The 11,165-nt window shown below is 39.1% G+C and overlaps 1 protein-coding gene across 2 annotated transcripts in view; it reads left to right on the top strand.

The window, feature by feature from the left end:
* The window catches only part of si:ch211-45c16.2 (mitogen-activated protein kinase kinase kinase 13), a 206,431-nt gene that overhangs the window by 135,976 nt on the left and 59,290 nt on the right, over nt 1-11,165 (top strand). For both annotated transcript variants that reach the window (XM_039756275.1, XM_039756274.1), the window contains exon 6: nt 8,713-8,904. In XM_039756275.1, coding sequence (XP_039612209.1) covers nt 8,713-8,904 — 192 coding nt within the window. The remainder of the gene's footprint in view (nt 1-8,712; nt 8,905-11,165) is intronic.

Here is an 11,165-nt window from a genome sequence, read left to right as displayed (position 1 = left end):
AGAACGGCTTGAAGCCGCTCTAAGTGTGTTTTCCAATCATTGCTAAAAATCACGACATCGTCAAGGTATGCCCCAGCATATTCAGAGTGAGGACGTAGGATCTGATCCATCATACGCTGAAAAGTTAGAGGTGCCCGTGAAGACCAAACGGGAGTCTTGTAAATTCATAGAGTCCGTCAGGAGTCGCAAATGCCGTTTTCTCACAACTGCTAGCCTCTAAAGGCACCTGCCAATAGCCTTTCGTGAGATCTAGCGTGGAGATATAGCTCGCCTGACCCAGTTTTTCCAACAGTTCATCGACACGGGGCATGGGATAAGCATCAATTTAGAGACCTTATTCAAGCGTCTGAAATCGATACAGAACCGAACCGAACTGTCTTGCTTTGGGACTAATACGACTGGGCTGCACCAGTCACTTTTACTTTCACGAATTACACCCAGTGTCAGCATCTTTTTTACCTCTTGCGACAATATTTCGCGCTTCCGGTATCCGTAACGGCCGCATCTGTCTGCGAACATCAGGTGCAGTGGTAATTTTATGTTTTGTAATGTTAGTCTTGCCTGGTAAATCTGAAAAGACATCAGTGTTCCGTTCTATCAAAGATAACAGTTCTGTCTTTTGCGTGTCAGTAAGATCGTTACCAATGGTAACATCGGACTGAGAAACAGCAGCCAAGGAAGTGTTAACCTCTTGTCGGTCGTGCCATTCCTTCAAGAGGTTAATGTGTAAAATCTGGAATGGTTTGCGCCGGCGGTATTCTAACCTTGTAATTTACGGACTCATACGCTCCTCAATAATGGCGGGCCCTGCCATTTAGCTAAGAATTTGTGTGGATCCGAGGGAACCAGTACCAAAACACGATCGCCAGGTTTGAACTCACGGAGCTTGCTGCCTATCGTAAAGACGCTTCTGAGTTTCCTGTTCTCGTTGTTGGTGTTCCACAGCAATAGAGGAAAGCATAGAAATTCTGTCTTGCAACGAAATTAGTCGATCTGCAAAGCTTGGACCTTAGCTGCTCTCTCGTTTCCTATCAATTCCTCACGTACCACATCCAGGATGCCTCGCGACCGCCTGCCGAATAACTCGAAGGGACTCAAGCCAGTGGACGCCTGTGGTGATTCTCGCACGCGTACAAAACAAACGGTAGGACAGTGTTCCATGTTGTGGGATCATTATGAGCAACTCGCCTGATCATCTGTTTCAATGTTTTGTTAAATCGCCGGTTAAACCATTCGTTTGAGGATGGTAAACAGTAGTACTCAATTTCTTAATAGCAAAGCTGTCACACAATTGTTTCATCACGCGAGAAGTGAAAGGTGTGCCCTGATCAGTTAAGATTTCTCTAGGGATACCAATACGAGTAAAAGTTTCACATAGTGCTTTGGCTACAGCGAAGAGTTGGCCTTTTCAGCGATCATTTCTGGATATCGTGTCGCATAATCAACCAACACCAGCAAATATTGGTACCCATCCTTAGTCTTAGGTAATGGTCCCACAATATCTAATCCCACACGCTGAAAGGGAACTTCCAATATGGGCATAGGACAAAGGGGAGCCGAGGAGGCTTATAAGCAGAGACGATCTGGCAGTCTGGACATGAAGTACAAAATCGTTCAACATCTTTTCCCATATTAAGCCAATAAAATCGTTTTGATAACCGGTCTCTAGTTTTGTCGGCACCGAGGTGCCCCAAGATGTTTGAATGTGCCAGATGCAAAACAGTTTCCCTATGTGCTTCAGGTACCACCAGTTGTTCAATAAATTCCCCCTCCAAATGATCTGAGATCACTCTGAAAAGGCAACCGTCCTTTTCTATAAAGTGTGGGGTTTTCACACCCTGGGAATTACGCTCTTGGTAATAAGAGTCATTAGCAGGGCGAGCCTGTTTAAATGCATATTCTAATGAGCTATCAGTATGCTGCAAACGCACAAAATCTGATTGTTCGTTAACACTCGGTTTGTGTTCGGGCGTTTGCAATCTGGGAAGATGTAGAAGGAGCAGCCCATTCTGGAAGATTGTCGGGGTGACCTCCTCCGTCTCGCTGGAGAGATCGGGTTCAATATCTAAGTTGGGCTCTAGATTTTCCCGGCCGCTACCAGTTTTTCGTCTTGGATTTCTTCTTCTCTCCCCCCCCACCAAGTTCATTAGTGGACTGGACTACTGGTCCCTTACATTTATTAATCAGTTTCGGAAAAAGGGCATTTCTCCGTCCTATGAGTAATGGCCAAGGGCACGAGTCGAAACGGCAGACCAAACCTTAAAGTGGCCCCTATAAGTTAAAGGAAGAAGTAAAGTCTGATAATCTTTAACATCACCATGTACACAGCGTATTTTTACAGTCTCACAGTCTCTAAGGCATTGTTCATTAAGACAGTCTCGTCTCACAATACAAAGGTCACTTCCGAATCTAACAATGCTGAGATTTCTCTGTCCCAATTTCACCGGGATCAACAAGCCATCTTTTCCATCCGGATATGTAATAGTTGAGCAACAAATCTCGCCAGTCCAATCCCATTGAATGAGCTGGAGACAAGCGACAATCTCTTGCCAAATGGCCGAGCTGATCACATCGGAAACATCTACGGTCGGCTCCGTTTCGAAATATCCTCTCGACGTCCACGTCGCGTGCTCTGTAGCCTCCACGGTCTTGTCGACCGCTGTTGCCGCTGTCTCCCCAGAAACAGGCGTCCCATCTACGACTGGATTTCCGGGTCCTACCTGACCCCATTAGATTTTCAGGTCCTGCAGCTTGTCGATCGGCGGCGAGAATGTCCTGGACGTTCGTTCACAGGTGTCGAAGCAGCACGAAATCCACCGCTCTTTCTCCAAGTGGACTGTGAACCCTCTAATCGTCTGGACATAATCGTTAATGATTTAATATCATGGCGTAGAAATTCATCTCGAAGAACTTCAGGTATGCCGCCAGTAATATATTCACGACAACTGTTTCCATTACGTCTCCTTCAAACCAACAGTGCACTTTATGTATCAAATCTTGAATTTGCGCACGGATTGGGTCATCCATGTTTAGTTTCCAGTCTTTAAGTGCAAATGTTTTAGACTTCTGAAATAAGTCTTGCGGCATCCATCTGTGCAACCACTCCTGGTACCACTTGTCACGCTTGGGTCACAGATTTGCACAGAGACACAGAAGGTCGTAGAAAAAGAAAGGATTTTTATTCAGACACCGCAAACACATGAGCTTAAACGTGCTCCATGACAAGTCAGATATAACAGTTCCGCTAGGAGCAGAGAGAGATAAAAGCAAACAATCAATTCCCAAACTGACAGGCTGCGCAAGGCTTATAAGTCGGCGAGTACCGCGAGGCTTGTATTACGCGTTATAGTGCAAGGATAAGGAGCAATGTGTAGTCAGTGTTTCAGGGTTTGTGGTTTTCCCAGGGCGTCTGTCTCTATTTGGGGTGCGATCAGCCCTCCAGCTCACAATATATATATATAGAGAGAGATATATATATATATATATATATATATATATATATATATATATATATATATCTCTATATATATATATATATATATATATAGAGATATATATATATATATAGAGATATATATATATATATATATAGATATATAGAGATAGATAGAGATATATATATATAGATAGATATGAGAACAATATATATATATATATATAGATAGATAGATAGATATGAGAACAACACTCATATCAATGACAAAACAATTACATTAACAATCATGTTACGTTATTTTTAAAATTTTTCCTTTTCTTTTTCGTACCTTCTTTAACACACTACTTCTCCGCTGCGAAGCGCGGGTATTCTGCTAGTACTTATATATAAACTTCTATGTATGGAAGTGTGTGTGTGTGTCTATCCAGCTCAGAAGTGAGTGGTGGAGTCAGGGTAAGGGATTCACATCCAAGGAAACAGAAAACTTGCTTAGCCTCTAATAACACAAGCTAACATTGGCAAAACAGTGTTCTTTTTATTTTAAATCCTGCCGGTAATACACAAGCGAGACAAGCACATCTGCAAAAGAAACCTCAGAAGAAAGACAAAGTCACTTAGCCGCTAACATCTGCAAAACGGTATCCCTTTTACTTTTCCTCCCTCTGCTAATGCACAAGCGATGCGAGCACATCAGCAAAACGAATCCTCCTAGGAGAGAGATGCCCAGAGTAGTTCCTTTCATTTTTTCCTGACATCTCTACATTTCAGTTTTTTTCTGATGATTTCAATAGTTTCTAGGACCCCAGGCTTTTTACAGCATGGGCTTACACAGCTAGTACTAATATAAGAATGCACACAGAAGTTGAATTCTGAGGATTGGAAAAATATTTTCTGAAACCCACACGCAAGTGTACATGTCTATGAAAATATGATGTGCAGCTACCATGTAGAGATGTCAACATTTTATTCACATAAATATTTTCCTAAAATAATAATTTTCTCAGAATTGGCCTGACAGCTTCTATCAAAATTTAAAAAGATTACATTCCTCTAGATAGCAAACTTTTTAGTGATGAGAAAAGAATAATGAAACTTTGGATGAACTGTTGTTTTCACATTACTGCACTATCTTTGGTAGATGACTACTTCAATAAAGCCCAAACCAAGTTTAACATTTTTTGGCTTATTTACATTACTGTTTATGATTTTTAACTACTAACTTATTATGGTCTTTAGACTAAGCATTGCTTATTATAAAAAACATAATACAATTAATAGACAATACAAATAATTAATAATTCACATGTTAGTCCCAATGTGATACATTTGAAAGGTCAGTCTCATATAATACCTACCTTTGCTATAACAAGTGCTGCTTCCATAGAATTTCTAACATTTTATTATGCAGTGTGACATCTATATATGCAAATTCCATCAAAATAGTTTTAGTTGATTATAAAGAAAATGGTGGGGGCAGGGGGGGGACACACAGCATTTAAGTAAATCTCCTTGGGAAGAAGTATATCTTCTTGGGCAGAAGCCATCCTACAAAACAGATTATCTGATCAGCTCTACAGAAATTACTGTATGTGGCTGTAATAGAAGAAACTTTATATGTAAAATGACAGTTGAGAGAGGCAAAATTAAAAATAGAATGAATGGATGTATGTATAGATAGAACTTTATTTGTCCACAGTAGGAAATTGGCTTCAAGTTTACTCAGTAACACATAGGAAACTCTATTACCAAATAAAACAAGATTCAGTGAATTGAAGGTATAACAAGTGGAGATCTTCCTTTGCATTACAGGTGGGCAGACAGAGAAATGGATGTTGCAAATTACGAGTCCAGAATTAAAAGCAGACTCTTGTTTCAGAATAAAGACTGCATTTAATTTACCTCCTAGATATTATTCAATCATACCTTAATGAAAGCACGGTTTAAGCCTGCATTGAGACTCCGTTGTCTACAGCGTATCTTTTAAAGAACTATGTTCCTTCCTATGCCTTGGCCAACTTTGGGTTTTAGTGCAAATTAAAGTTTATCATCCTAATACTAGATCAAAATATTTCATCATATCACTGCCCAGGGTTAGTCCAACAAAATTGTCTTTATATTAAACCAGATGAATATCCCAAATATCACCATTAAACATGAAGTACTGTCCATCATCATCATTGTTGTTTGCTGCAAAAGCCGACTGTGAAAAACTAGGTCCTTCCTTCTGTGTGGGAGGTGCTGTTTGTCAGTTTCTGTTCTGTGTCTGCAAATGCTGAAATGCTGCTTGCATTTCACACTTGTGTGTCTCCCTGCTCAGTATTTCTGGATCTGTCATGCCGATGTCATAAAGTCTGTACTATATGTACATTAAGGATCAAGGATGACACACTGTCTTTTGCAGAGAGCTTGTCTAACACTGTTTTCATTAACTGCCTGATTTGCTTCACAAATGCATCAGCTTTGCCAAGCAAAGGGTAAAGGTACTAGCTTCCATTCCCCTGTCTGTTTCATTGCTGCCCATAAATAGCAACATCTGCCAGTACCCATGTATTGTACAAGTGCCTGCAGTCGTCTACAGCTGGATATGCCCATCTGATCCCTACAAAGCTCTGTTCTTTCTGTGTGGTCACAGCAAAATAGTATTAGAGCCCTAGCTTCACAATGCATAACAAGACTCAGTTGCCAAATACAGGAATTTAATGTGACAGCCTTAAAAAGCATTTAGCATCTTGTGGTGAAGTGTGTTAGGGATCTGTGGCAGTGATGACTTTCAGAAATAAAAGCAAAATGCTTCAGACTCTGTGGGTGTGGGTGCATGTGTTAGCATTTTAAGGCTCACACTGCCTTCTCTTGCACAGATAAGTTGTATAACCATCGAGACTTGAAGATAAGTTTGTGCTGCTCTGTATTGGAAGTTAAAGTATGCAGATTCACGAAGCCTCAATTGCAATGACCTGCAATGACTAATCTACATTATAGCCAAATGTCTGCTCCCAAATAGAGCTGTAAGTCAGCACATTACTGTGTGTAATGACTTAAAGGGGTAAAGGGGAGGCTGCCACCAAGTGTCCCGGGGGAGGTACTGGACTGCCCATGGTGGCTACCTCGGAACATAAGCAGCAGGGCGTCCCTGCCGGGCATGGGACCCAGCTGTCCTTCACAGTGATTGTTACTAAAAAGCTCAATTTTCATTTTGTGTGACCCTAGAACGTGGTTCAAATAAAATTCAAATAGCATTTAGCAATCTCCATGTGCTGTTGTATGTGGTTAAATGACAAGAAAAGCTTTTTTTCTAGCATGTCTTCCAAATAATCTGTGGCATGGAGGTGGTGTCTGATTGTAGTTTTGGAGACTTGGTTTCCCCAGAATGCTACTTTTTTTATATATTTTGCCCAACAGTGATCTTTTGAGATTTTTTTTTTTTTACCTCTGTTACCATTCTCCTCACAGTGTGGGGGGGCAAAATAAATTTGGGTCCTCTTCCAGGCAAGTTCGTAACAGTTCCTGATGATTTGAACTTACCAAATATTGCCCTAATTGTAGATATGGGCATTTTTCTCTTTTCCAAGAGTGCCAATATTTGTGGAGAGTACTGAATATATGTTTGTGTTTGTCATTTTCTATGTTGGATGCTAATTGATGCTGCTTGTGTTAATTTTGTACTTTGACCATCTGTGCTGCACTTTGTGTGAACTTTTTCAGTAAAATTACTTATAGTCTGCATGTACTTTCTAAGTGATTTTTAAGCACACATTAGTTTTTAGTTTTAGTAAATATTTAAATATTCAGTACTGGCCATTGAGAGTAAGTAGCATTTGTCTAGTTACAAATACACAACACTAATATTTATCTGAAAGCCTTTGCAAAGCATGTGACTTTATTTAGTTGTTTGTGTAGAATTAATTTTATATTTCATTTTAAGGTTTTGGTTAATGTATGCATGTAATGAGCTGCATAGTGATATTAGCATGAAAAGATGCTGTCAGAATTGTATTACATTTACATTTTCTGGAGAGGTACACCTTTTCCACTTTTAAAAAGATCCAGTAATCATACTTCCAAGGAACTTAACCCATATTTTTGGTGGACACCATATAACTTTTCTGTGACATTACATAACTTTGTGGTGATCTTTCTGTGGTATTTGTAATGACCACAAAAATGCAGCAATTTGTCATCTTCACCTTAAATTATCAATTTTTTTTAACTGTTTACAATTTCTGTGATACTGTATATGCATTTTATCACAAGGCAAATTTTATGTATAAAAAATAGATTTTACAGGTTTATGCAGTCTGTTCAGAATGTATTCAGACCCCATTACTTTCTGCACACTTTATTATGTTGTAGATTAAATTTTAAAATCTCAGTGATTGTTTTTTTTTTCTTTTTTTTTTCCTAACTGTTGCTATTATATCTTTCACTTGGCTGTTATAAATTGCATTGAGTAAATATAGCTGGAGAAATATTTTTGTGTGTGTGTCTGCAAAGCAACCAAATGTGAATATTTTGAACATTGTTTTCTACCCACTGTAACATTGACTATTATGATAAGACCAAACATAAAGCAATGTTGAAACATAACTTTTCAGTTAGAATCGAAGACAAGGAATGGATTATGCCATCAACAAGACTCTTTATCATAGCATGATAAAATTCAGTTAAATGTTTTATATAGGACACACCTGTCTGGACTAAAATGATCTCACTTGTGTCTGCAGCCAGATTTGAACTATGAATAGAATCATCAGGTACCTCCCTTGCTAATGCGATATGTTTTAGGAGCGTAGGGAAAAATAGTTTTAGATTTGCAATTGTTCCTAATGCTGTAGGATTACTGGAGTAACACCATATTGGTCAACATAATTCCTTGAAAAATAAATTGTGATATCTTTAACTACATTGCTTATTCATTGTTTTATTTTTGAACTGGAAAAACAATCTGCTCGCAGTGACTCAATGGGGAAAGGATGTCTTATTTTAGCTAAAATTAGGGAAGAAAATAATACATAAGGTATAGCTTTTTTTTATAGAACTTTTTTCTGTACTGTAATATGATTTAAAAAATCTAAATATAAGAAAAAATAGCAAACTATTTAGCAAAGTACATTTCATAAATGTTCTAGTTTTGAGTGGTGTTTTACTTTGAAGAAAAGGTTGTTTATTTTATATATGCTCTCTGAAATTATTTTAACATTTTCCTAACTTGTCTTTGGGACATGTTAATGAAGCTTTTTTTTACGTTGCAATTAATTGATTTTTTTAATTTCTTTCAGAGGCGTCTGTACACAAGCTCCATGTTACTGTATTATTATGGAATACTGTGCTCAAGGTCAGTTGTATGAAGTATTAAGAGCAGGACGAAAGATCACACCCCAACTCCTGGTAGATTGGGCCACAGGAATAGCCAGTGGCATGAATTATCTTCATCTTCATAAGATCATACACAGAGACCTCAAATCGCCAAAGTAAGTGACCAATATTTGCTGTACATTTTAAATATAGACTTAGAATACCAAATGTTAAAATCTACTAAATACTAACTTGATAAAACATGTCCGCATAATCAAGAAAAATAGGCATTTATAGCCAAATCATAGTGACTTGTATGTATTTATTGAATACTAGTAATGGCGCACTGCACGATAACATACAGTGTATACATTTGACTTGAGCATTCATTGTTTTCATACTCTAACTCTGTAGATTTAGCATTCATTTGCTCAGAGGTTGATGCGCTTGCTACTTCTTGAGCAGCTCTTCTTTTCTCCACCCTAGCGGACCGCTTCTTCTCTTCTTTCGTTGGTATCTTTTTGCATTAAATCTAATTAAATAGGTGTTTGTGTTGCAATTACTTAGTACGTTTTCCTTAATTTTTCACTTAAGCTTGCACTTGAGTCTTCAATCTGCCTCAAGAATGATTTAAGATATGAAGTGTTAGGAGAAGTGACGGTGAAGGTGGTAGGGAATAGGGAATGTTAATGACATCCGTACATATGCGCTGCACGGCTGCCCTGCTGGCTGTTGCTGAGAGTTGATTCTACAATAAAATAAAATTAAAATAAAAAGAGGAATAACCTTAGAGGTCAATCATCACCCAAAAGCGGATATTAGATGTCACACAGTATATGTGTACCAAATTTCAAGTCAATAGTTCAAATGGTTTGCGAGCTACAAGTGATTTAAAATCCTGGACAGACAAATGAACAGTCTCGGTCGCGTATTATATAAGAAGACTTTGTAGCTCACTATCAATATAAGCATTATTAAGGGCATATAGCACAATCTTGGTTGGTTGTTGTACTGTTTTTGGGTAATAAAAATAAATAAGTCTTAAATATTCACCATTTGAATAGCAATTTCTATACTAATAAAAGACAAAGCCCTCACTGACTGACTGACTCACTCATTGACTCACTCATTACTAATTCTCCAACTTTCCGTGTAGGTAGAAGGCTGAAATTTGGCAGGCTCATTCCTTACAGCTTACTTACAAAAGTTAAGCAGGTTTCATTTCGAAATTTTACGCGTAACGGTCATAACTGAATCCTACTTATGTACATATATACGGCCATAGCCTGCAGCTCGGTCACCATGTGAGGCAGAGTTGCGTCACCCCTCACCACGCCTCCCACTTAGTTGGCTGCCTGCCTATATTGCGTCCCCCATACGCAAGCCTCCCACGTAATTGAGTGCCTACCCATATAAGGCCATCTATCACCAGCAATCCAATAGACACGCTGCCGCTACGAGGCGTTTGTCATGCCTAAGACGAATATGATATTTGCGAGATACAAGATTAGTGAGAAGACGCAAGGTATAAAAGAGACTTTTGATCACTTTGTAACGGAGTTAAAATTGCTGGTGAAGGACTGTGCTCATGCAAACGAAGATGAGATGGTCAGGGATAGAACAGTGTGTAGCGGATGCCACATGTGCTATTATTCTGTGGGCGGTTGCTGCCTCTTTGGGTGCATTACAGGGAAAAAGGATGCTGTAAATACACCTTTAAGGGGGAGGTCATAACTCGGACAGGGCGGTTGGTGTTGAAAACTTAAAAGCCGGAAAAGAAGGGCGGAAAGGGAGACATCTTGTGGCGGAGCAAAGAGAAGGACAAGGTAGCGCCAAGAAATGGATCTGCTGGAACAAGTTCTTTTTCTTTTTGGGAGACTCAGCGACGGACTCTTTTTTCTTTGATTTCGCTGACGAATATCTTGGACCGGTAGGACTAAACTTTATTGTTATCGGCTCGACAGCCAGCGTATTCCGTTAGGGTTTCTCTTTGCCCTGAACAAAAAGGACAGTAAACCCATTTGGACAGTCTGGGTTTTCTTATTTATGAACATCACGTGTTTAAACCAGAGAGGAGGGTTTTGATTGTTAGGTATTTATTTGTTTGTTTGTTTTTCTTTATATATGTAAAATAATATATTTGTTCTTTAGCTTCTTCTTTATTTGGTGTCATGGCTTGTGGTTAATGCTAGGCTGGGACAGGTGGTGGGAGTCAATAAAAGGATGAGCGTTGGTCACGTTGCCCAATAGATATTGAATTGCTTTACACTAGCAGTTTTCTAATCGTGCCTTAACTCGAGGTTTAGTTGTTTGCCCCGGGGATAGCGGTACAGATTAGTGGTGGCCCGTACGGGGACTTGACTAAGTATATATCCGCTATCTCCTTTCACGTATTTTCACCACCATAGTTTAGATGTCTTCTGTGGATTTGGCGCAG

The sequence above is a fragment of the Polypterus senegalus genome, chromosome 6 (genome assembly GCF_016835505.1).
Source record: "Polypterus senegalus isolate Bchr_013 chromosome 6, ASM1683550v1, whole genome shotgun sequence".
Lineage (NCBI taxonomy): Eukaryota > Metazoa > Chordata > Cladistia > Polypteriformes > Polypteridae > Polypterus > Polypterus senegalus.
Note: the sequence above shows the minus strand (reverse complement) of the source record. Positions and strands in the feature narration are given on the sequence as shown.